Source organism: Staurois parvus, unplaced genomic scaffold (genome assembly GCF_062004578.1).
Source record: "Staurois parvus isolate SC_StPar_1 unplaced genomic scaffold, SC_StPar_1.0 ptg000221l, whole genome shotgun sequence".
In the NCBI taxonomy this organism is placed as follows: Eukaryota; Metazoa; Chordata; class Amphibia; order Anura; family Ranidae; genus Staurois; species Staurois parvus.
Genome location: NW_028318017.1, coordinates 650,275 through 673,421, shown reverse-complemented (window position 1 = coordinate 673,421; position 23,147 = coordinate 650,275). Strand labels below are relative to the sequence as shown.

The window sequence follows — 23,147 nt, the reverse complement described above, 5'->3', positions numbered from 1 at the left end:
ACTGATTGGCCAATCAGTGATCACATGAATAGTAGTAAGCAAGATTTCACTTCTGACATCATTGCTTACTACTTGTGAATTCTGTGAATGATCACAGAGATCACATGGTACAGGGCTATTCACAACAGCCTTGTACTAAGTTACAAGCTGTGACCAATCACAGATCTCACAGTATTTCTCAATGGCTGCAGGAATGTAGCCAGAGAGGAGAAATGATTGCTTTTACAGCCTTTATGGGTGTAAAAGCAATCAGTATAAAAATAAATATCTTCATCACCCCCCACAAGTAGTACAGTGTCACCATGGTGACCCTGTACTGCTAGGGTGACCGTATGTTAAAAAAAAAAAAAATAACAATGTAAAAATGTTTTTTTTAAAAATTATAATTTTTGGTTAGAAACTATTTTGGGTTATTTTTTTTACTAAAAGGATAACTGAATACATTTTGGACAAGATTTATGATGAGAGATTATTTATTTGCAAAATTGTATAAGAAAAACACTTTTTTTAAATGTATTTGACTTTTTCATTTATATAACGAAAAAATTAAAACCCCAGTGGTGAATAAATACCACCAAAATAAAGTTTTATCTAGCTCAAAAAAATGCTAAAAAATTCATACAGGTACAGTGTTGCATGACCGCACAATTGTCATTCAAAGTGTGATAGCGCTGAAAGCTGAAAATTGGCCTGGGCAGGAAGGAGGTGAAAGTGTCCGGACTGGAAGGGGGTGAAAGTGTCTGGACTGGAAGGGGGTGAAAGTGTCCGGACTGGAAGGGGGTGAAAGTGTCCGGACTGGAAGGGGGTGAAAGTGTCCGGACTGGAAGGGGATGAAAGTGTCCGGACTGGAAGGTGGTGAAAGTGTCCGGACTGGAAGGGGGTGAAAGTGTCCGGACTGGAAGGGGGTGAAAGTGTCCGGACTGGAAGGGGGTGAAAGTGTCCGGACTGGAAGGGGATGAAAGTGTCCGGACTGGAAGGGGGTGAAAGTGTCCGGACTGGAAGGGGGTGAAAGTGTCCGGACTGGAAGGGGGTGAAAGTGTCCGGACTGGAAGGGGGTGAAAGTGTCCGGACTGGAAGGGGATGAAAGTGTCCGGACTGGAAGGGGGTGAAAGTGTCCGGACTGGAAGGGGGTGAAAGTGTCCGGACTGGAAGGGGGTGAAAGTGTCCGGACTGGAAGGGGATGAAAGTGTCCGGACTGGAAGGGGGTGAAAGTGTCCGGACTGGAAGGGGGTGAAAGTGTCGGGACTGGAAGGGGGTGAAAGTGTCCGGACTGGAAGGGGGTGAAAGTGTCCAGACTGGAAGGGGGTGAAAGTGTCCTGACTGGAAGGGGGTGAAAGTGTCCGGAATGGAAGGGGGTGAAAGTGTCCGGACTGGAAGGGGGTGAAAGTGTCCGGACTGGAAGGGGGTGAAAGTGTCCGGACTGGAAGGGGGTGAAAGTGTCCGGACTGGAAGGGGGTGAAAGTGTCCGGACTGGAAGGGGGTGAAAGTGTCCGGACTGGAAAGGGGGGGAAAGTGTCCGGACTGGAAAGGGGGGGAAAGTGTCCGGACTGGAAGGGGGTGAAAGTGTCCGGACTGGAAGGGGGTGAAAGTGTCCTGACTGGAAGGGGGTGAAAGTGTCCGGACTGGAAGGGGGTGAAAGTGTCCGGACTGGAAGGGGATGAAAGTGTCCGGATTGGAAGGGGGTGAAGGGGGTGAAATTACTTTTGTTCAGTCTTCTCAGAAATAAATTATACTAACAATAATAAGTTGGGAGATCATATTGGTTCCAGTAATGATGGATCATTTTTAGGATTTCCGGAGACAGAGGTAGCAGAGGAACTGGCTCAGTTAAAGATTAATAAATCAATGGGCCGTGATGGATCATCCCAGAGATCTCAGAGAACTTCGAGGTCTAGTTGTTGGACCAGTAACTGATCTTTTTAATCAATCTCTTCTAACAGGAGAAGTTCCCCATGACTGGCGGACAGCATATATTGTACCAATCCACAAGAAGGGCAGCAAGGTAGAAGCCGGCAATTACAGGCCAGTGAGTCTAACATCGGTGGTAGTCATGTTAATGGAATCACTCCTGAAAGGAAGGATCATTGATCACCTAAAAACACACAACTTGCTGGATCCAAAGCAGCATGGCTTTACTGAGGGCAGAATCATCTGATTGGACTTTTTGCCTATATCACCAATGTTTTGGACCAGGGTGGTGCTGTGGACATGGCATATCATGATTTCAGCAAGGCATGTGATACAGTTCCACATAATGATAGAATACAAAAGTTGGACAAGCTAGGACTTAGCCCTTGGGTGGTTCAGTGGATGTGCAGTTGGCTAAATGATAGATACCAGAGTGTGGTTGTAAATGGGGTTCACTCAGAACAGAGAGCAGTCACTAGTGGTGTACCCCAAGGTTCTGTACTTGGTCCTGTTCTATGTAATCTATATGTAAGGGATAGAACTAAAGGGTTGTTGGGTAAGGGGATGTCTCTTTGCTGATGACACAAAGGTGTGTAATAGGGAGGATATCCCTGGAGGTGTCTGGAACATGGAACAGGATTTGGCATTGCTGGAAGATTGGTTGAAAAAGTGGAAATTTCAGTTCAATGTTTCTAAATGTAACATAATGCACCTAGGGAAAAATAATCCATAGCCAGTGTACAACATTGGGGGTACAGTGTTGGCCAGCACTACAGAGGAAAAGGACTTGGGGGTACTTATTTCAGAAGATTGCAAAATAATCAAACATTGCGGCCAGGCAGTAGGGAAAGTGAATAGAATTCTAGGATGCATTACTAGAGGGGTCACCAGCAGGAGGAAGGAGGTCCCAATTCCTCTATATAGATCTTTATATCACAAGAGGGGTCACCAGGGAACTTGACGGTTCTCGGGGCTGCAGTTCTTCTGAGCTCCACAAGGTGGAGATCTCACTTCTACCCAGACAGGAAGTCTCTATGGAAGACAGACAGGAAGTGATGTCAGATACAGACAGGACATTTTAGGGGAGGGGTGACTCAGGAGAAAGCAGAGAGTCCACATTCCTGGATCTGGCAGCAGAGGAGGTAATATGTAGATGAACCCCTTCAGGGGGAGGAGTTGATGATAATATATTTGCTCCCAAAGCTGGCCTACATGGTTCAGTTTCATCGTTCAGCCAGCGGGATGACCATAAAAACTGAAGCGATTCCCCCATCCACACATTGGAGGTGGATGGGGGAATCCTCCCCGCTGCACTCTTGTATTCTGACAATGGGGGGACTCCTCCGCTCTCAGAATACACAGATCAGCACTGAAGCTATTGGCTGCAGCCGCTGGGGGAGTGGCTTTTATCCGGCAGTGGCCACACATGGATGGAAATGTGAGCGATCCCTGCTGAACCAGCTGAATTTCCATGGATCTATGGTCACCTTCAGTGACTTCCTCCCCTCCCCCTCATCTCCTTCATGATGGAAGTCATGCTGAGATCATCTCCCATTGGCTGAGCAATATTCTCATTTGTCTCTCAGCTCCTTCTTGCTATTCCTCGTCCTGCCTGTTGTTTCCTTGGATTGATTTTCTGTGTAGTGACCCCGGCTTGGTCTCTTGGATGCGCTCGTCTGTTGCTTGCCCTGACCTTTCTCCTGATTCCTGGATCTCCTCCTCATCTCTCCTCCATATCCTCTTACACAGCTTTTCTCCACACCTGCAGTGACCCTGGGGGGAGGAAACTTGGCACCAGCACGCCGCCAAATCCATCCCCACCATTAGGGGCTCTGGAGACAATTGTCTGCTATTTACACTCCGTTCCTCCGCACGTCACCTGATCACATGACAGCTTACTTCCACAGATTCCGGACAGATTTCTGGATGGTAAAGGTCAAAGGTCACTCTTCAGTTTTGGAGAGGTAGGACGCACCCAGGAACAAGGATTTGGTTTGTATGGAAGCTTCATATAGAGGACCCCTCAAATTTCTCCATCCAAGTGTCCCTCCATCCAGATTCTATATGTCCTATGACATCACACTGACCTCACAGCTCCTCCTCCCAATGTCCCTCCATCCAGAGTCAGAGAATCCTATGACATCACACTGACCTCACAGCTCCTCCTCCCAATGTCCCTCCATCCAGAGTCAGGGAATCCTATGACATCACACTGACCTCACAGCTCCTCCTCCCAATGTCCCCCATCTGGAGTCAGAGAATCCTATGACATCACACTGACCTTACAGCTTCTCCTCCCAATGTCCCCCATCTAGAGTCAGAGAATCCTATGACATCACACTGACCTCACAGCTCCTCCTCCCAATGTCCCTCCATTTGGCTTTTTTCTGATGCTCTTAGGATGTGGGGCCCCTTGGTATCCTCACATGTAAAGTGGGACTGTTGGACTGTATGTAATGACATCAGAATGCTGCAACAAGCCTATACCCTGCGTAGTGTGGGGGTCCTGTGGGGGGAAATTATACCTCAGCCTAAAGTGGGGCTTTAATAAAATGGAGACCTGAATGGAGAGGTGAGGAGGATTCTGGGAATATCATTTGATGTGACTCTTTGTGTTCAGATGTAGAGTTTTCCTCCTGTGAAGTCTGGAGATCATATGACATCACATTGCCTCCACCTCCCTCCCTGATAGAAGAGAGAAAGAAGAAGAAGATTCTAGAAGTCACCAGAGAGATCACTGAGCTGCTGACAGGAGAGGTGAGCGGTGCCGGGAATTCTGGGACATTCTCCAGTAACAGACAAGGGATGTGTCTGGATGGTGACTGTATCATTGTGTGTGTCAGGTTCCTATAAGGTGTCAGGGTGTCACTGTCTATTTCTCCATGGAGGAGTGGGAGTATTTAGAAGGACACAAGGATCTCTACAAGGACGTCATGATGGACAATCAGCCGCCCCTCACATCACCGGGTAAGAGGAGACTTTATTGTAAAGGAGAGAGCAGTACGGAGGATCCACCTAGATCCCCCATCATCTGATAAACACATAGAAACAATGGATTCAGTCAGTGTGTGTGTTTCCTACAGATGGATCCAGTCATGGGAACCCACCAGAGAGATGTCCCCATCCTCTGTATTCCCGGGATTCCACACAGGAAGGTCACACCATCCCTCACCATCATCAGGTAGATGATGACAATTATTGGTAGTTGTGATTTATACACAGCATGTTTGTTACAATGAATGTTTTATTATATCTTTCAGAGTGGAATCCTCGGGGATTATAATATTGATGTTAAAGAAGAGTATAAAGAGGAGGATGAGGAGTATGGAGTGATGGAGGAGTTTTCAGAAGGACACAAGGATATGATGGAGCCACCTAATACCAGGAACCCCCCAGAGAGATGTCCCCGTCCTCTGTATTCCCGGGATTCCACACAGGAAGGTCAAACCATCCCTCACCATCATCATGTAGATGGATCCAGTCATGGGAACCCACCAGAGAGATGTCCCTGTCCTCTGTATTCCCGGGATTCCACACAGGAAGGTCACACCATCCCTCACCATCATCAGGTAGATGAGGAACAATCACTGATAGTATCATTAGGATCTGTACATTATCTGCATTGTTACCATTAATGTCATTTTATTATATATTCAGAGTGGAAACCTGAGAGATCCTAAAGTTGAGGTTAAAGAAGAGATAAAAGAGGAGGAGGATGAGGATGGGGGGATGGAGGAGTCAGAGCTTCTAAAAGAACACAAAGATCTGTACCAAGACACCATGGTGGAGTCATCCAGCTACAGGAACCCACCAGAGAGATGTCCCCGTCCTCTGTATTCCCGGGATTCCACACAGGAAGGTCACAACATCCCTCACCATCATCAGGTAGATGATTGACAATTATTGGTAGTTATTATACAGTATTTATAAAGCACCAACAGTTCGCTCAGTGCTGTACATTACAAAGGGGGACAGAACAATAACAATACAATACAGTGTGATACACGAGGGGTTCGAGGGCCCTGCTCTTTCGAGCTTACAATCTAGGAGGGAGGGGATGGTGGTACAGGAGGAGATAGCTGTGGGGGATGGAGTGGTAGGAAGAGTGGAGGAGATTGGCAAGTTAGCAGGGGGTGGGGTAGGCTTCCCTGACGAGGTGGGTTTTCAGGGTACGCCTAAAGGAGAGGAGAGTAGGTGATAGTCTGATGGGTTGGGGCAGGGAGTTCCAGAGGATGGGTGACACCCTGGAGAAGTCCTGGAGGCGGGCATGGGAGGAGGAAACCAGGGAACTAGAGAGAAGGAGGTCTTGTGAGGAGCGGAGTGTGCGTGTTGGGTGGTACTTGGATATTAGGTCAGTGATGTAGTTCGGGGCAGTATGGTGGACGGCTTTGTACGTCAGTGTTAGGATTTTGAATTTGATCCATTGGGCAATCGGAAGCCAGTGGAGGGATTGGCAGAGGGAGGTGGCGGAGACAGAGCGGTTGGAAAGGTGAATGAGTCTGGCAGCCGTATTCAGGATGGACTGAAGCGGGGATAGCCAGCGGCGAGGCAGGCCAGTGAGGAGGGAGTTGCAGTAATCGAGTCGTGATATGATGAGGGAGTGGATGAGCTGTTTAGTGGTTTCTGGGGTTAGGAACGTGCGGATTTTGGCGATGTTGCGGAGGTGGAGTCTGCATGAGTTTGTTAAAGATTGGACTTGGGGCTGGAAGGATAGGTTGGAGTCCAGAATGACACCAAGTACTCTGGCCTGTGGGGCGGGTTTGATGGTGGCGTTGTTGGATGTGATGGAGAAGTCAATGGGGGGTGGTGTCCGGGCTGGGAGGGAAGACAAGAAACTCGGTTTTGGAGAGGTTCAGTTTAAGGAAGTGGAGCGACATCCAATCTGATATGTCGCTCAGTAGGTGTCTTTTATTCTGGCGGAGACTGAGGGGGTGAGGTGGGGGGTTGAGAGATAGATTTGTGTGACGTCGATGTAGAGGTGATAGTTGGAGCCATGAGAGTGTATGAGTTGGCCAAGGGAGGAATTGTAGATGGAGAAGAGAAGGGGCCCGAGGACAGAGCCTTGAGGGACCCCAACAGTGAGGGGGAAGTTGTAGCGTTATAGGTAACGCTGAAAGAGCGTTGTGACAGGTAGGATGAGAGCCAGGAGAGAGCAGAATCTCTGAGGCCGAGGGAGTGTAGTTTTTTGAGGAGGAGGGGGTGGTCGACTGTGTCGAAGGCCACGGAGAGGTCGAGGAGTAGGAGCACTGAGTAGTGGCCATTAGCTTTGGCGGTTAGCAGGTCATTGGAGAGTTTGAGTAAGGCAGTTTCGGTGGAGTGTAGGGGACGGAAGCCGGACTGTAGGGGGTCGAGGAGGTTGTTGTCGTTGAGGTGAGAGCTTAGGCGGGTGTAGACTAGGCGCTCAAGGAGTTTGGATGTGAATGGGAGCAGGGAGATGGGTCTGAGGTTGTTCGGGTAGTTTTGATTTATACACAGCATGTTTGTTACAATGAATGTTTTATTATATCTTTCAGAGTGGAATCCTCGGGGATGATAATATTGATGTTAAAGAAGAGTATAAAGAGGAGGATAAGGAGTATGGAGTGATGGAGGAGTTTTCAGAAGGACACAAGGATATGATGGAGCCACCTAATACCAGGAACCCACCAGAGAGATGTCCCCGTCCTCTGAATTCGGGTGATTCCACACAGGAAGGTCACACCATCCCTCACTATTACAAGGTTGGTGGGATGAAGCATCTAGAACATGGACTTGTAAAGATGATGTATGGATTGTTCTATGTGAGTTTATATCTTACAGATGATATTTTCTCTCATTTCCTTTATTTAGAGTGGAGATCCAATCGATATAGAATTTGAGGTGAAAGCAGAAGAAGAAGAGGCGTATGTGAGGGATGATCAGCAGTCTATGGAGGAGGATGGAATAACGGGGACATTTATAGAGGAGGACACTCCTACAGAGATCAGCACAGGTGGGTCATGAACACTAAATCCATTCCTCCACCCATACTGCTCACTGATTGGTCCAGAGTAGGGCGGGGACTGGGTGATATCAGCCTGTAATCCCCTGGTCACTTTCCTGAGCTGTGTTCCCCGTCCTGTATTCCTGGATTTCTCTCGGATAATCTTCCTTCTCTGTGCTGCAGACACAATTTATGTATCTAGACTGGATTTATGGAGATTCGGGGGTTCAGCTGGCAGAAAAATGTTGATGTTCACCATAGACGTTCCTAGACCTAGGCCCCTGGGGTGTGTACTTTGGGTATTCTGCCCCATGCCCGGGTCTAGCAAGGTCTCTGACAGTACAATTCTCCCAGGATTACTTGCTCTGTTGTCTGCTGGCTGTGCCGGGTGGAGGGATATGTCTGTATAGTCTCAGACCCAAGTCACTGAGTGCAGTCTCAGGAGATGGGAGGCAGCGGTGTGGGATCTCTGCAACTTGTCTACTGGAAACATTTAATCTTCCACTGATTACTGAATATCAATATTATGAGTCCTGACCCTCACGCTGTATAATTTATATTGTACATTACATACTCCTGACCCCTGCACTATATACTCTATGTTGTACATTACATACTCCTGACCCCTGCACTATATACTCTGTTGTACATTACATACTCCTGACCCCTGCACTATATACTCTGTTGTACATTACATACTGCTGATCCCTGCACTGTGTACTCTATGTAAAAGCTTAAAATTTAAAGTCCTGAGCTACTAGCCAGGCCTTAAGACTTACTCGCTACCAACAAACACAAACAAACAGGGACACCTGTACACACACACAGACATGTACATACATACACGCACAGAAACATGTATACACATGCACAGAGACACATGTACACACACACACCCATACAAACACATGTATACACACACAGGCACGTACAGACACGCATACACACAGATACATGTACATTCACAGAAATACACAAGCACAGACACATGTACATACACACACAGACACGTGTACACACATACATACATGTACATACATGCATACACAGACACACACAAACACAACACATGTACACGTACACACACAACACACCCCCATAAAAAGTTGCAGTACTTCGTTGTTCACTCACAGAGCCAGGTACTGCACTCTAGGGGGAGGCAGAGAGCACAGCACACACTCCTTCCTTTGCTTTCACTTCGCTCAGCTATTGATTAGTCTGACGGGTCCCAGTGCCACTGACAGATCTGGCCTGAGCTCTGAGCCTGCTCAGCAAGATGGCCCTGGGGGACACACTCGCCCCCAACATAATTTCCACTCGCTATTAGCGAGCAGGCGAGTTGAAATTTCAAGCCCTGCTCTATGTTGTACATTACATACTCCTGACCCCTGCACTATTTATTCTATGTTGTACATTACATACTCCTGACCCCTTCACTATATACTATATGTTGTACATTACATTCTCCTGACCCCTTCACTATATACTATATGTTGTACATTACATAATCCTGACCTCTACACTATATACTCTGTTGTACATTACATACTCCTGACCCCTGCACTATATATTCTGTTGTGCATTACATACTCCCGACCCCTACACTATATACTCTATGTTGTACATTCCATACTTCTGACCCCTGCACTATATACTCTGTTGTACAATACATTCTTCTGATTCCTTCACTATATACTCTATGTTGTACATTCCATACTCCTGACCCCTGCACTATATACTCTGTTGTACATTACATACTCCTGACCCCTGCACTATATACTCTATGTTGTACATTACATACTCCTGACCCCTGCACTATATACTCTATGTTGTACATTACATACTCCTGACCCCTGCACTATATGCTCAATGTTTTACGTTCCATAGTCCTGACTTCTGTTCCCCCCCCACTGCTATATATACACATAATATGGATTCTCTTTTGTTACACCCATTTCCTCCCAGCTGGACATTTTATATCGGATGATGTGATTGGAGCACAGACTTTTACATGGTGATAATAATGTAATAACATCCTCCAACTTTGGACCCTTAAACAGAAAGTGATAATGAGGGAGGAGTCAATACCCCAATGATGGTGGTCTTCAGGATCAGTCCAGTCTTCATCTTGGTTGTTCTCCCCCCATCCTCACTCTCTGACCTCTGGTGGGGCTCAGCCCCGCTGTTCTTCATGACTAAATCATGGACTAAATAAGGAAGTGCAGTACTTCTTGTGTTGGGAAGATGGTGATGAGTGATAGAGGGGGTGGGGACCCACGTCCTATAATCCCCTCACCACTGTCCCTCCTATAAAAGACAGTTCTGGTTGTTTCCTCACTCTCTGACTAAGGTCCATGAATAAAGAAATGACCTGGTAGGAGATCAGAGGAGCCATTTCCTAGTTCCCTTGAGGGTGGAATTGTAAGCTCCTCAGAGACCGAGCTGCCTGATGTGGGCGGAGTCCTGGTTTGGGGGAACCAATCAGCTCCTGTCTAGTAATCCTCTTTGTCTTTGTATTTTAGTCCATGGCCGGGAGATGAGGAAAACCTCCGAGGATTGTCTCACTTTGTCTCCAGACTGGAAAGTAGAAGATGAGGACATCACACAGTATAGTCCAGGAGAAAACCCGGCTCCCTCCAATGTCCATCCGGCACCACCCAGTGTAGATGGACCATCGGATTCCTCGTATCCTGAGGAACCTCAGACTGTGCGGGACCGGGCCGGCCTTCCAATAGAGAAGAGGTTTCCCTTTACTGAGTGCGGGAAAGGTTTCCATTTTAAATCCCATCCTAACGTACATATAAAATCTCACACAGGGGAAACACCACATTCCTGTCCAGAGTGTGGAAAATGTTTCCATTTTAAATCGGGTCTTTATGTGCATAAAAGAACTCACATAGGTGAGAAACCATTTTCGTGTCCTGAGTGCGGGAAATGTTTTTCACAAAAGTCCAATCTTGAAATACATCAGTTACTGCATACAGGTGGGAAGCCGTATTCCTGTGCTGAGTGCGGGAAATGTTTTTCACAGATGTCCACTCTTTCCAGACATCAGAGATCTCACACGGGGGAGAAGCCATATTCCTGTCCTGAGTGTGGAAAATATTTTGCGCAGAAGTCCAATCTTCATATGCATCAGAGATCTCACACGGGGGAGAAACCATATTCTTGTTATGAGTGTGGAAAATGTTTTATACAAAAATCAGAACTTGCCAGACATCAAAGAACTCACACGGGGGAGAAACCGTATTCCTGTCCATGTTGTGGGAAATGTTTTTCAATTAAGTCAAATCTTTACACACATCAGAGATCTCACACGGGGGAGAAGCCGTATTTCTGTCCTGAGTGCGGGAAATGTTTTTCACGGAAGTCCAATCTTTCCAGACATCAGAGAACTCACACGGGTGAGAAGCCACTTTCCTGTTCTGAGTGAGGGAAATGTTCCTCACTGAAGTCCTTTCTTCCTGTACATCAGGGGTCCCACACAACCCTGGTGGTGTATTAGTGCCTTGAGTGCGGGAAATGTCTTCTAGATGAATGTTGCTGGACATCCCAGCTCTCATGTGGGGAAGAAGCACACCCTGATATACACCTCAGATATACTCCATGGCTGATCTTCATCATGGAAGAAACAGTTCATAAGGAGATCAGAGGTCACCAAAGATATGGATGAAGTGTGGGACCGGGTCGGCCATTGATGGCAGGAGAAGAATAAAAATGGAGTCCTGCCCTGTGATTGGCTGAGTACATTTTTTGGTGGGAGATTTCACACTTGGAGGTGTGATTTATAAACAAATAACTGAACAGATGTGATCCGCGTTCTCCAAGTTGGGATGAATGTTGGCTGGATTTTATTTTATACCCGGATTTCCTGGGTTCCATCTAGTGGCCATATTTTTGCATTGTACTGAATTGTGGGAAACGTTTCCCATTATGGGGTAAATGGAGGCGACCGTCATAGGAAATCCCGGAGTTACATTCCCTCCAGGATCTGGATGAATGTTGGTCACATGCGCTCAGTGAATTCTTGGTACATAGACCCCTCCCTTGGTCTCCTGGGCCAGGCCGGGATCTGGTCAAAAGCGCTCAGTGCATTATTGGTACATAGACCCCTCCCTTGGTCTCCTGGGCCAGGCCGGGATCTGGTCACACGCGCTCAGTGAATTCTTGGCACATAGACCCCTCCCTTGGTCTCCTGGGCCAGGCCGGGATCTGGTCACGCGCTCAGTGAATTCTTGGCACATAGACCCCTCCCTTGGTCTCCTGGGCCAGGCCGGGATCTGGTCACACGCGCTCAGTGAATTCTTGGCACATAGACCCCTCCCTTGGTCTCCTGGGCCAGGCCGGGATCTGGTCACACGCGCTCAGTGAATTCTTGGCACATAGACCCCTCCCTTGGTCTCCTGGGCCAGGCCGGGATCTGGTCACACGCGCTCAGTGAATTCTTGGCACATAGACCCCTCCCTTGGTCTCCTGGGCCAGGCCGGGATCTGGTCACACGCGCTCAGTGAATTCTTGGCACATAGACCCCTCCCTTGGTCTCCTGGGCCAGGCCAGGATCTGGTCACACGCGCTCAGTGAATTCTTGGCACATAGACCCCTCCCTTGGTCTCCTGGGCCAGGCCGGGATCTGGTCACACGCGCTCTATGAATTCTTGGCACATAGACCCCTCCCTTGGTCTCCTGGGTCAGGCCGGGTTCCATCCGAATCCCTGAGATCATTCTCCCGCACTTCTTTGTCCAGCACACGCTGAGGGATGTCAGTCATTAACCCCGTCACACCTCAGGGGAAAACACATGTTAATGCCTAAGCACAATTTTACAACTTTGACCTGTTAGTAAACCCGTCCGTATCATCACACCTACTTTGTACATCGGGGTGGATTATACCGCGCTGTTCTCAGGACAAATTGGGATTTCATTTGGTGGGAAATGGTAATGGATATCTCCTGATTTTGTTTTATTAACAAAGGAAAACTGACCCAAAATTGTAAACAAAACATTTTTTATTTAATGTAGCTGTGTGTTTCTTGCTGCTGCCATAACCAACTACCAAAGAACAACCCAAAATCATTCCTCCAGGTCCTGCCGATGGCAGGGATCCCACACATGTATGTTAGTTGTTGTTTGTACCCGCAGTACAGCCCACACACCATACGGAGCATTTTGCTGCGACTTTTATCCTGACACTAACTGACTCTGACACTAATTTACACATGAAAATAAAAAATCATTAAAAAAAATACTGACCCTGACTCTTGAACTTGACCTTTGACCCTGACCTTGACCCAAACACTACCCCTGACACTGCCCTACATCAAACCTTCATCTAGGTATTTTTATTTATTTATCCCCCCGACCAGGCCATTTTTTGCCTTACTTTAACTGACAATTGCACGGTCATGCAACTCTGCTCCCTAATGAATTTACCTCCCTAAAAAAAAAATCAAATGTCATCATAAATTTAGGCCAAAATGTCTCCTGCTCCGTGTCTTTGCAAAAAAAAAATCCCAATACGTGTAAATTAATTGGCTTACATGAAAGTTATAGCGTCTACAAATGGCGGTGTAAATATTGGGATTTTTTTATTTTATTTAATACTAGTAATGGTCAGTGACTTATAGCGGGACTGCAGCGGGCATTCTGGCACTGGAGGGAACTGACTTGGTGTCACTGACATCTCCAGTGACACCAATACAGTGATCAGTGCTAATAAAAAGCACTGACTCTGTACTAATGGCACTGGGCAGGAAGGGGTTAATAGCTGGGACGATCAAAGGGTTAAATGTGTGCTGTTTCACTATGGGGACTGTGTGTGTTTCACTGTGCACACACTGCTATGCAGAGGCATACAAAGCAGTGCACAGGAGCAGACAGGGGAGAGATCTTTATTGTTTATACACAGGTCTCTCACCCATCAGTGATACACAGCAATCGCCGGGTGCCGGCAGGGAATCACTGTCTGGGATCCAGTGATTGACAGCTGAGGCCACCAATGGAGGCAGGAGTAGGGCATGCACGTGTGGCTCAGGCGCACCCCCTACCCAGAAGTGCAAAATCATGTATACAGTGAGGAACAGAAGTATTTGAACCCCCTGCAATTTTGCAAGTTCTCCCACTTAGAAATCATGGAGGGGTCTGACATTCACATTGTAGGTGCATTCCCACTCTGAGAGACAGAATTCAGGAAATCACATTGTATGATTTGTAAAGAATGTATTTGTCTTGCACTGCTGAACAGAAGTATTTGAACCCCTAAGAAACAGCAAGAATTCTGGCTCTCAAAGACCTGTTACTGCGCCTTTAAAAAGTCCACCTCTACTCCACTCATTAATCTAACTTAGTAGCACCTGTCTGAGCTCTTTAAAGACACCTGTCCACCCCACAGTCAGTCAGACGCCAACTACTACCATGGGCAAGATCAAAGAGCTGTCAAAAGACACCAGACACAAAATTGTGGACCTCCACAAGGCTGGAAAGGGCTACGGGGCAATTGCCAAGCAGCTTGGTGAAAATAGATCAACTGTTGGAGCAATTGTTAGAAAATGGAAGAGGCTAAAGACGACTGTCAGTCTCCCTCGGACTGGGGCTCCATGCAAGATCTCACCTCGTGGGGTATCACTGATAAGAAAGGTGAGGAATCAGCCCAGAACTACAAGGGAGGAGCTGGTCAATGACATGAAGAGAGCTGGGACCACAGTTTCAAAGGTCACTGTCGGTAGAACACTACGCCGTCATGGTTTCAAATCATGCATTGCATGGAAGGTTCCCCTGCTCAAGTCATCACATGTCCAGGCCCGTCTGAAGGTTCCCCTGCTCCAGTCATCACATGTCCAGGCCCATCTGAAGTTTGCCAATGACCATCTGGATGATCCAGAGGAGGCATGGGAGAAAGTCATGTGGTCAGATGAGACCAAAGTAGAACCTTTTGGTCTAAACTTCACTCCTCGTGTTTGGAGGCAAAAGAAGGATGAGTTGCATTCCAAGAACACCATCCCTACTGTGAAGCATGGGGGTGGTAACATCATGCTTTGGGGGTGCTTTTCTGCAAAGGGGACAGGACGACTGCACTGTATTAAGGAGAGGATGAATGGGGCCATTTATTGTGAGATTTTGAGCAACAATCTCCTTCCCTCAGTCACAGCATTGAAGATGGGTCGTGGCTGGGTCTTCCAACATGACACACAGCCAGGATAACCAAGGAGTGGCTCCGTAAGAAGCATATCAAGGATCTGGAGTGGCCTAACCAGTCTCCACACCTAAATCCAATAGAACATCTTTGGAGGGAGCTGAAACTCTGTGTTGCTCAGCGACAGCCCCAAAACCTGACAGATCTAGAGGAGATCTGTGTGGAGGAGTGGGCCAAAATGAGTGGGAATGCACCTACAATGTGAATGTCAGACCCCTCCATGATTTCTAAGTGGGAGAACTTGAAAAATCGCAGGGGGTTCAAATACTTCTGTTCCTCACTGTATGTACATGAGTTTGCGCACCCCTGCTGCCCTGTAGCAGTATTTCTGCTATAAGGCGGTGGGAAAGCGGTTATTATATTTATTTATATACAATTTTAACACAGACTTTTTTTTCTCTCAGAAAGGACAGAGAGATACAATGTATAATATAAAGTATATAATGATACAATGTATAATAGAATGTACTGGTGAAACTCGAAAAATTAGAATATGGTGCAATAGTTCATTTATTTCAGTAATGCAGCTTAAAAGGTGAAACTAATATATGAGATAGACTCATTACATGCAAAGCAAGATAGTTCAAGCCGTGATTTGTCATCATTGTGATGATTATGGCTTACAGCTCATGAAAACCCCAAATCCACAATCTCAGAAAATGAGAATATTGTGAAAAGGTGGAATATTCTCGGCTCAAAGTGTCCCACTCTAATCAGCTCATTCAGCCATAACACCTGCAAAGGGTTCCTGAGCCTTTAAATGGTCTCTCAGTCTGGTTCAGTAGGAATCACAATCATGGGAAAGACTGCTGACCTGACACCATCACTGACACCCTCCATAAGGAGGGAAAGCCTCAAAAGGGAATTGCAAAAGAAGTTGGAAATATTTTTATTGAAAAAAATATCTTGCAACCAGCAACATTTTATACGAAAGTAAAAAAATATAAATAACATAAACCACCTACTTGGTATCAGACAAAGAAAAATACTGGATAACTCTCCCATGATAAATATAAACAATAAGACAGCCCTATATATCATCCATATCTATATATACCTTATACAGCACAGATTTACTTGCTCAAGTGCTTTATGCCTCTCTGGCCTGCCAACATATATAAACAAACTTTCCCTTGTGAGGAAAAAAACCTCACTTATTGTAAATTAGCAGCTTATATACAATTTTAAAGAAAAAGCCTAATACTCTACCCAACAAAGGCTAAGAAACCTAGACCTTCAGGTGTACGTAGCCATTTAAAAAAAAAACAAAAAAAAAACAACCTTCCAACAAAATCTAAGGGAGTGAAAGAAGAGAAAAAGACATAGGACAGCAACCACACCAAGAGATCAACAGACTGCTGCTACAGGCCTGATATTCCTCCACGCCTCTATCCAGACCCTTCGCCGCAGTCTGTCTTTCTCGAGACCCCGAATTTTCCCCACCTCACCAAGGATGTCACCACCACCTGGACAGGAAGGACCTTCTGCCGCAAGGAGACCTGACACCGTGTATTCCAGGTGAAATAACGGACAACTAGACAAACTAGAAAAAGTGTGTTTAAATCAAAGCCAGCATGACTTTCTAATGCCCCATATACCCACTCTGCATAAGACATGCAGTGCAGGAAAGGGATGCCTAGAGCCCTCCCCACCTCTTTGTACACCTCTACATTGAAGGGACATTGAAGCAAGAAATGGTCCATACTTTCCACTTCACCCCCACACTCCGTCCTCGGACAACCTCGGTCATCCAGAGAACGGTGCTTCAAATTTCCCCTCACATAAAGCCTACCGTGGAACGCAAGCCAGGCCTGGTCCCTAAATTTCAAGGGAATCCTTTCCATATTTAACAAGCGCAAACTCTCCCTCAGAATATGGCCTGGGCAATCCTTCAAGGCCAGCGGTGCATGAAACGCAGAGGCCACAATCCTCTCCCTCAAGAGCCTCCCAGGGAGTGACCTAACCTCCTCCGCAGTCACACACCACCGCCTAAGAATCTTCAAGCACGGGGCGACATAAGTCGGGAGCTTACCGTGCTTGACCCGCAAGCTTCTCACTGGCCCACCTCTCTCCCAGCAGCCCAGAAAAGGTCTAAACCAAACTTGAAAAAGGCTCACCCATGTCGGCGGGTTCTCTTTCAACATATTACCAATGTTATGCTTTATAAACATCAAAGAGAAGAAAACAATCGGGTTGACCATACCTAGGCCACCCTCCCGCCGGGATCGGTAAGTCACATTCCGCTTCACAAGGTTCAGCCTGTTCCCCCATAACAGCTGGAAGAAACAACTGTAGACCCTCGTGTAGAGAGACTCTGGCAAGAGACAGACGAAACTGACGTACAAGAAAATGGGGACCAAGTAGGTTTTAATTAGGTCGACCCTTTCCCTTAAGGACAACCGCCAACCCTTCCAGCATCTCACTTTGACATCAGCATCTGACAACCTGGATTCCCAATTTGTTTTACTGTAATCATCAGGTCCAAATTTGATGCCTAACACTTTAATCTTCTGGCGGGGCTCTGGGAAGGCATCCGGAAGCTCGAAACCCTCACCTTCCCTACCCATCCAGAAAACTTCACATTTGTCATGATTAATCTTGGAGCCTGAAGCCTCCGCATACTGCTCCATCACCGAGACCACCTCCTGCGCCTTACTAGTCCCAGAGATGAAAACAGACACATCATCAGCATAAGCCACGACCCTCAGAGGTGACTCACCAGTAGCGCCCCTGGACACCCCGCCATCTAGCCTTCTGATGAAGGGGTCGATGGCAAAGACATAAAGCAAAGGGCTCAGCGGACACCCCTGGCGCACCCCCGAACCAACCTCAAAGGGCCGCCCAACCCAACCATTGACCAACATGAAGCTCTCAGCCCCTTTATACAATGTCTGCAACCATCCAATGAACCTCCCTTCCAGGCCATACCTGCCAAGGAGATGCCAGAGGTACTTGTGATCAACCCGGTCAAAAGCCTTAGCTTGATCCAGCACCAGCAAATACTTCCCACAACCATCAGCCCTGCACCGCTCCAGAGCCTCCCGGACAGCTAACACCGCTGAGAAGGTGCTCCTGCCCTGGACCGAACAATGCTGCTGCTGCGAAAGTAGACCGTCTGCCACTGACGACAAGCGCCAGAAAAGGATCTTAGCCAAAATCTTTCTATCGACATTGAGCAGGCTAATGGGGCGCCAATTCTCAATCATCGCTGAGTCCTTACCTTTTGACAGCAAGATCACAGCTGATTTCCTCATGGAGGGAGGGAGTGAACCCTCATCTAAACAGCAATTAAACACCTCCGCTAGGTGAGCTGCCAAGCGAGATTTAAAGGTCTTAAAAAACTCAGCTGTCAAACCATCTGGCCCTGGTGTCTTCTGAATGGCCAAACTATCTTTCGCTTTGGCGACCTCTTCAGTCGTGATCACACTTGTCAAACTTGCAGGCGGATTGTTATTTTCCAAACCTGGTGTAGTATCCAGGAAGCTTGACATCCCTGCCCGATCAAGGTGCCTCTCCTTCAGAAGATCTTCAAAAAAAGCCCTTGAGACCTCCAAGATCCCTGACCTGGATTTTGTTAAGGATCCCGTACTATCCCTCAGGCCGCTGATCGTTTTAACTGCTATGCTCTGTTTGCAGCTCTGGTAAGGGTCGGGCGAGTGATATTTCCCGTAGTCCCTCTCCAGAACCAAAGAGGAATGCCGATCATACTGATACTTCTTCATGAGCAGCTTAACCTCTGAGATTGCCCCAGAATCTCCACCCTCAGAGACAAGGCGATCAAGCTTCCTCCGTAACTGCTGATAGGCAATGTATTTTTCAAGCTGTTTTCTTTTACCTAGGGCCTTGAAAAACCTGCTGATCCGCACTTTGGTAAGCTCCCACCACTCCGACTTACTGCCGCAGAAATCCAGGATGGTCTCCTGAGCCTGAAGAAGATCCTCAAAGGATCGTCTCACCTCTTCGTCCCCCAGCAGAGCCAAATTCAACCTCCAGACACCCCTTCCCCTCAGCGGCGAATCTGAAGCATTCAAAGTCACAGTCAATAAAAGGTGATCAGAGAACTCCACCACCCGACACTCAGGCACCGAGAAAGCGGAGTCCCCCTTTAAAAAAAACCTATCTATCCTACTCTCACTTTTACCTCTTCTATACGTGAACCCCGTGCTGTCTGGGCTGCACTTAATTAAGGCGTCCACCAGACCTGCATCCCTGACTATCGTATTTAAAAAAACGCTATCATATCCCAGCCTGTCAGTGGAGCCTTTCCTGTCTTTGAGCCTAGTGATGGTGTTAAAATCACCTCCAAAGACAACCTGCCGGGACATAAAAAGGAACGGCTTAATCTTCGTGAAAAGGCATTTCCTATCCTATTTTGACTGGGGACCATATAGATTGATAAGGCGTAACTCCTGCCCCTTCATGAGGACGTCTAGGACCATACACCTTCCAATCTCCACCTCAATGACCCGCCGACACGTTACCATGCCGGTAAAAAGCACCGCAACTCCGCTGTAAGGCTCAGCCGCAAGAGACCAATAAGAGGGACCACATCTCCACTCCCTCTTGGCCAGGTGTAAATAAGCCAGGCTATCAAGCCTGGTCTCTTGCAAAAACAAAACATCAGCTCCAATCTTGCTGAGCAAAAATAAGGCTGTACTTCTTGCACTTACAGACTTTATGCTGGCAACATTAATGGTTGCCACCTTTATGGGAGCGGGAACTGCCATTAAGATAATTGAGATGGCCGTTTCTTAACCTTTGTTTTCCCAACCTTAGTAGGGGATCTGACCCTCTTGAGGGAACCCCCTGCTTCCTCATCCTCCATAGGGGATACAATATCACCTTCATCCTCAGATAGCAAACTATATTTGTTCCCTAGGGAAACGTCCCCCACCTCAATAGAAGAGCAAGATGATGCAGATGATAGGATTGGCCTATTTCTACCACCCTTTCCTACCACTGACCATCCCTCTTCCCTAGCCTCATCCTCTCTCCCAGGTCCACCCACCCCAGAATCCAGACCTTGCTGGTTTTCCTCCCGTCCCTTCCCCATGGCCCTAGTGGCCCTTGCTGACCTCTTGTGCCTCTTGTGCCTAGGGAGCAGCACTAGAGGAGGGGCCATAACATGATCTGCTATCCCAGCCCCTTTGTCAGCCTCATTAATTTTTGACACCTCTGATGGAGACACATGAGGAGAGGCAGACAACACCTGGGGAGATACAATAACAGGGGAACACGTTACAGCAGGGGAAGAAACAGAAACAACAGAAGACTCAACTGACTCCCCTAACTCTGGAGCTACTGCTGCACTTTGCCCCTCAGGGCCCAAACTTTCTCTTACCGCCTCAGCATCTATCCTTGCCAGCTCCTCCATTACCTCAGGCATGTTGTGTAACGCCTCTGGGCACCGGCTATAGGAATTTTTTTTTTTTTTTAAGTCCGCAAACGTGCAAACTACAACGAAAAACCCGTAAGTGATCACAAAAAATGTGCAAGTGCAAACACCACACGAAAAAGTGCACTTAGGGGTGCGTTTGTCCTACCCCCGGAGGGGTTGAACCGTTACCCTGATCCCCCGGGGCACGAAGCTCCTGACAGGGACAAGGTTCCCATTTGGTCCTCCTAGCCAAAAGGCCTGGTGGACCACCGTTCCTTATGTCCAGCCGAAGCCGGACATCCAGTACTAGGCCAGGGGGCTCTCCCGAAGAGAAAGCCCCCTAGGGATCAGGGGAGGAAGGAACCAAAAGGCCACACATCCTCCCCCTAGACTTCAGGGTAGGCCCGAGGACCCGCACCCTCCATCCGTGAAACACACACATAAGCAAAGAAAAAAGTGACAAACGTGGGAGTGCATAATAAATTAAATAAATAGAAAATAAAAAAGTGGTACCGTGCCAAATTGTGCACAGACCAGGCCCTGAGGCTCGTAGCAAAAATTGCCCTGAACTTAGCCAAAAGACCTGGTCCTTAGGGCGCTGTGCAAAAAGAGGTGAAAAACAGTGGCCATGTGTCATCTTCACACCGTGGGGTCCCACACCCAAGTGTTACTAGTGACACCCCTGAGAGCGTCTTCCTCAGGGGGCACTGAGTTTGCGGACTTTTTGCGTCCCCAGCCCCTGGCCAGACCAAGGTAGATCCGTCCGAATCAGGAGGTACTGGGTCTTTCCAGTCTTCCCAGAGGAATTACTCCCAGGGCCCCAGAACGAATCATGGCGCTCCCCGGTTTCTGTCCCTCCGGTACTAGCCTTCCGGACCCCCATCATACCAGTGAGGGTACTATACAACAGCCATCCCCGCATAGCTAGAATGGCGGGGAGCACCCCCACTGGACACTGATAAGAACAGATACTACACTTGATCTTAGCCAAAAGGCCGAGAAGCACCGGCTATAGGAATGACCCAACTGCAAACAGGTTGCACCTGATGAGGCTGCAATCCTTGGATAGGTGACATGTGGACGCAAAGTGTCCCCTATTTCTGCACCTATAGCAGACTTTGGGCTGGCCAGCATAGAAAATCACCAGCCTGTCTTTGCCAATGAAGGCTGACGATGGTATATGCTTTATCTGGTTATCTATAACCTGCAGCTTCACTACTGCTGACCACCCACCCGTCCATATCCCCCTGTCATCAAGTTGTTTCCTGAGTGGGCTCATCACCTCCCCAAACCGGCTCAGCCACACTATAATATCCGCAGCAGGGATGGATTCGTTTCTGACCAATATGGTCACGTTCTTTACTAAGGGCTGCCTGGACACCACTTTGGGGATAAGCCCCTCCCACCTGGGGGTATTCTTCCATTCATTTTCGTATCTTTGCCAGAACAGATCCAAGCTTTCCGGTCTGACAAATGAGATATCAAACTCCCCTGTCCCCAAGGGAGCAATGAAGGCAAAAATCTCAAAGGCTTTGAATCCCATATCTAGGATCCTATCCACCACTTCATGTCTATTAGGGGGGGAGCTTCTGCCCTCCCATCTCAGCTGAACCACATTACGCCTATTTATTGGAGATCCCAACACTCCTGTCTGCACCTCTGGTGCTCTCATTCCTCCCTGACCCCCCCTCACAGCTGCAGAGTAACTCACTGCAGGTCTCACACGGGGAGCAGGGACATGGGCGGGGCTAAGGGCAGGGGCGGGACCCTCCACAGGAGCCACAACAGAAGCTGAGGCATGGCTTGCTGGCACTGTGACCCGTCCTGACGTCAGAGCTGACACCGAGCCAGGAGCAGGGACTGCAGTCGCACTAACAGCTGAGTCTGACATCAAGCTGGGGGGAGGGGCGGAGCCCTGAACACACATGGATCCAGGAGCAGGGACAAGAGATCGGGCTTCTGCTGTGCAGTTGGGTCAGACACCAGCACCTCACTCACTGCCTCTCCAGAAATGGATCCCTCCATTGGGCAGACTATTGCAGCCGACGCCCCGGCTGTGGTGTCAGACGATTCCTCTGAAGACAGGACATCTCTGGCTTGGCCTCTTGCTGCAGCAAAAGTCTTCTCCCTTGCTTGTTTAAAGCGGTCTTCATTGCTGTACTTTTCTTTCAGCAGCCCACTTGCAGCCTTCAGGGTGGACACTCGCTCCTCCTGCAGACGGACTGCCTGCTCCAACCTCTCCAGCTCAGGCCTCATGGTCTGTCTCTTTGAGCTCCAGACCCTATTGTATGTTGATCTGTAACGCTTCAAATCCATTTTTAGCTGAGAAAGTTTTTCCTCCTCTCTAGCGATCCTTTTCACATGCGTGGTCACTCGTCCGCGGTATACTGTATATGACTCACCGGCCTTGGGGCCCTCTCCCAGGTCCTCAGTAGGTGTATGTATGAGACCGGTACTAGGGCCCTTGGGGGGACCCCCGCCTCCAGGGTCCTGCCTGGGAACACTCATCTCTCCTGGGCTGGGAGAGGAATCCAGTCCCTGGCTCCAAAACAAAGCCTCTGGAAGTCAGAGAGCAAGCCCACACACAACTCTCCACACCAAGCTCCTCCCAGGAAGTGGGCGTAAAGGAAGTTGGATGTTCCCAAAGTGCTGTATCAAAGCACATTAATAGAAAGTTATGTGGAAGGGACAAGTGTGGAAGAAAAAGGTGC

The 23,147-nt window shown here is 48.0% G+C and overlaps 2 protein-coding genes and 1 pseudogene across 2 annotated transcripts in view; 1 reads left to right on the top strand and 2 right to left on the bottom strand.

The window, feature by feature from the left end:
• The window catches only part of LOC149460721 (uncharacterized), a 113,511-nt gene extending 100,627 nt beyond the window's left edge, over positions 1 to 12,884 (top strand). The window contains exons 10-11 of the mRNA XM_089679195.1: positions 9,198 to 9,204; positions 10,326 to 12,884. Of these exons, the coding sequence (XP_089535321.1) occupies positions 9,198 to 9,204; positions 10,326 to 11,303 (985 nt within the window). The 3' untranslated portion in view covers positions 11,304 to 12,884. The remainder of the gene's footprint in view (positions 1 to 9,197; positions 9,205 to 10,325) is intronic.
• Positions 1 to 23,147, bottom strand: part of LOC149460716 (uncharacterized) — a 242,625-nt gene that overhangs the window by 141,736 nt on the left and 77,742 nt on the right. The window lies entirely within an intron of this gene.
• On the bottom strand, positions 21,328 to 21,443 carry LOC149460720 (U2 spliceosomal RNA; annotated as a pseudogene).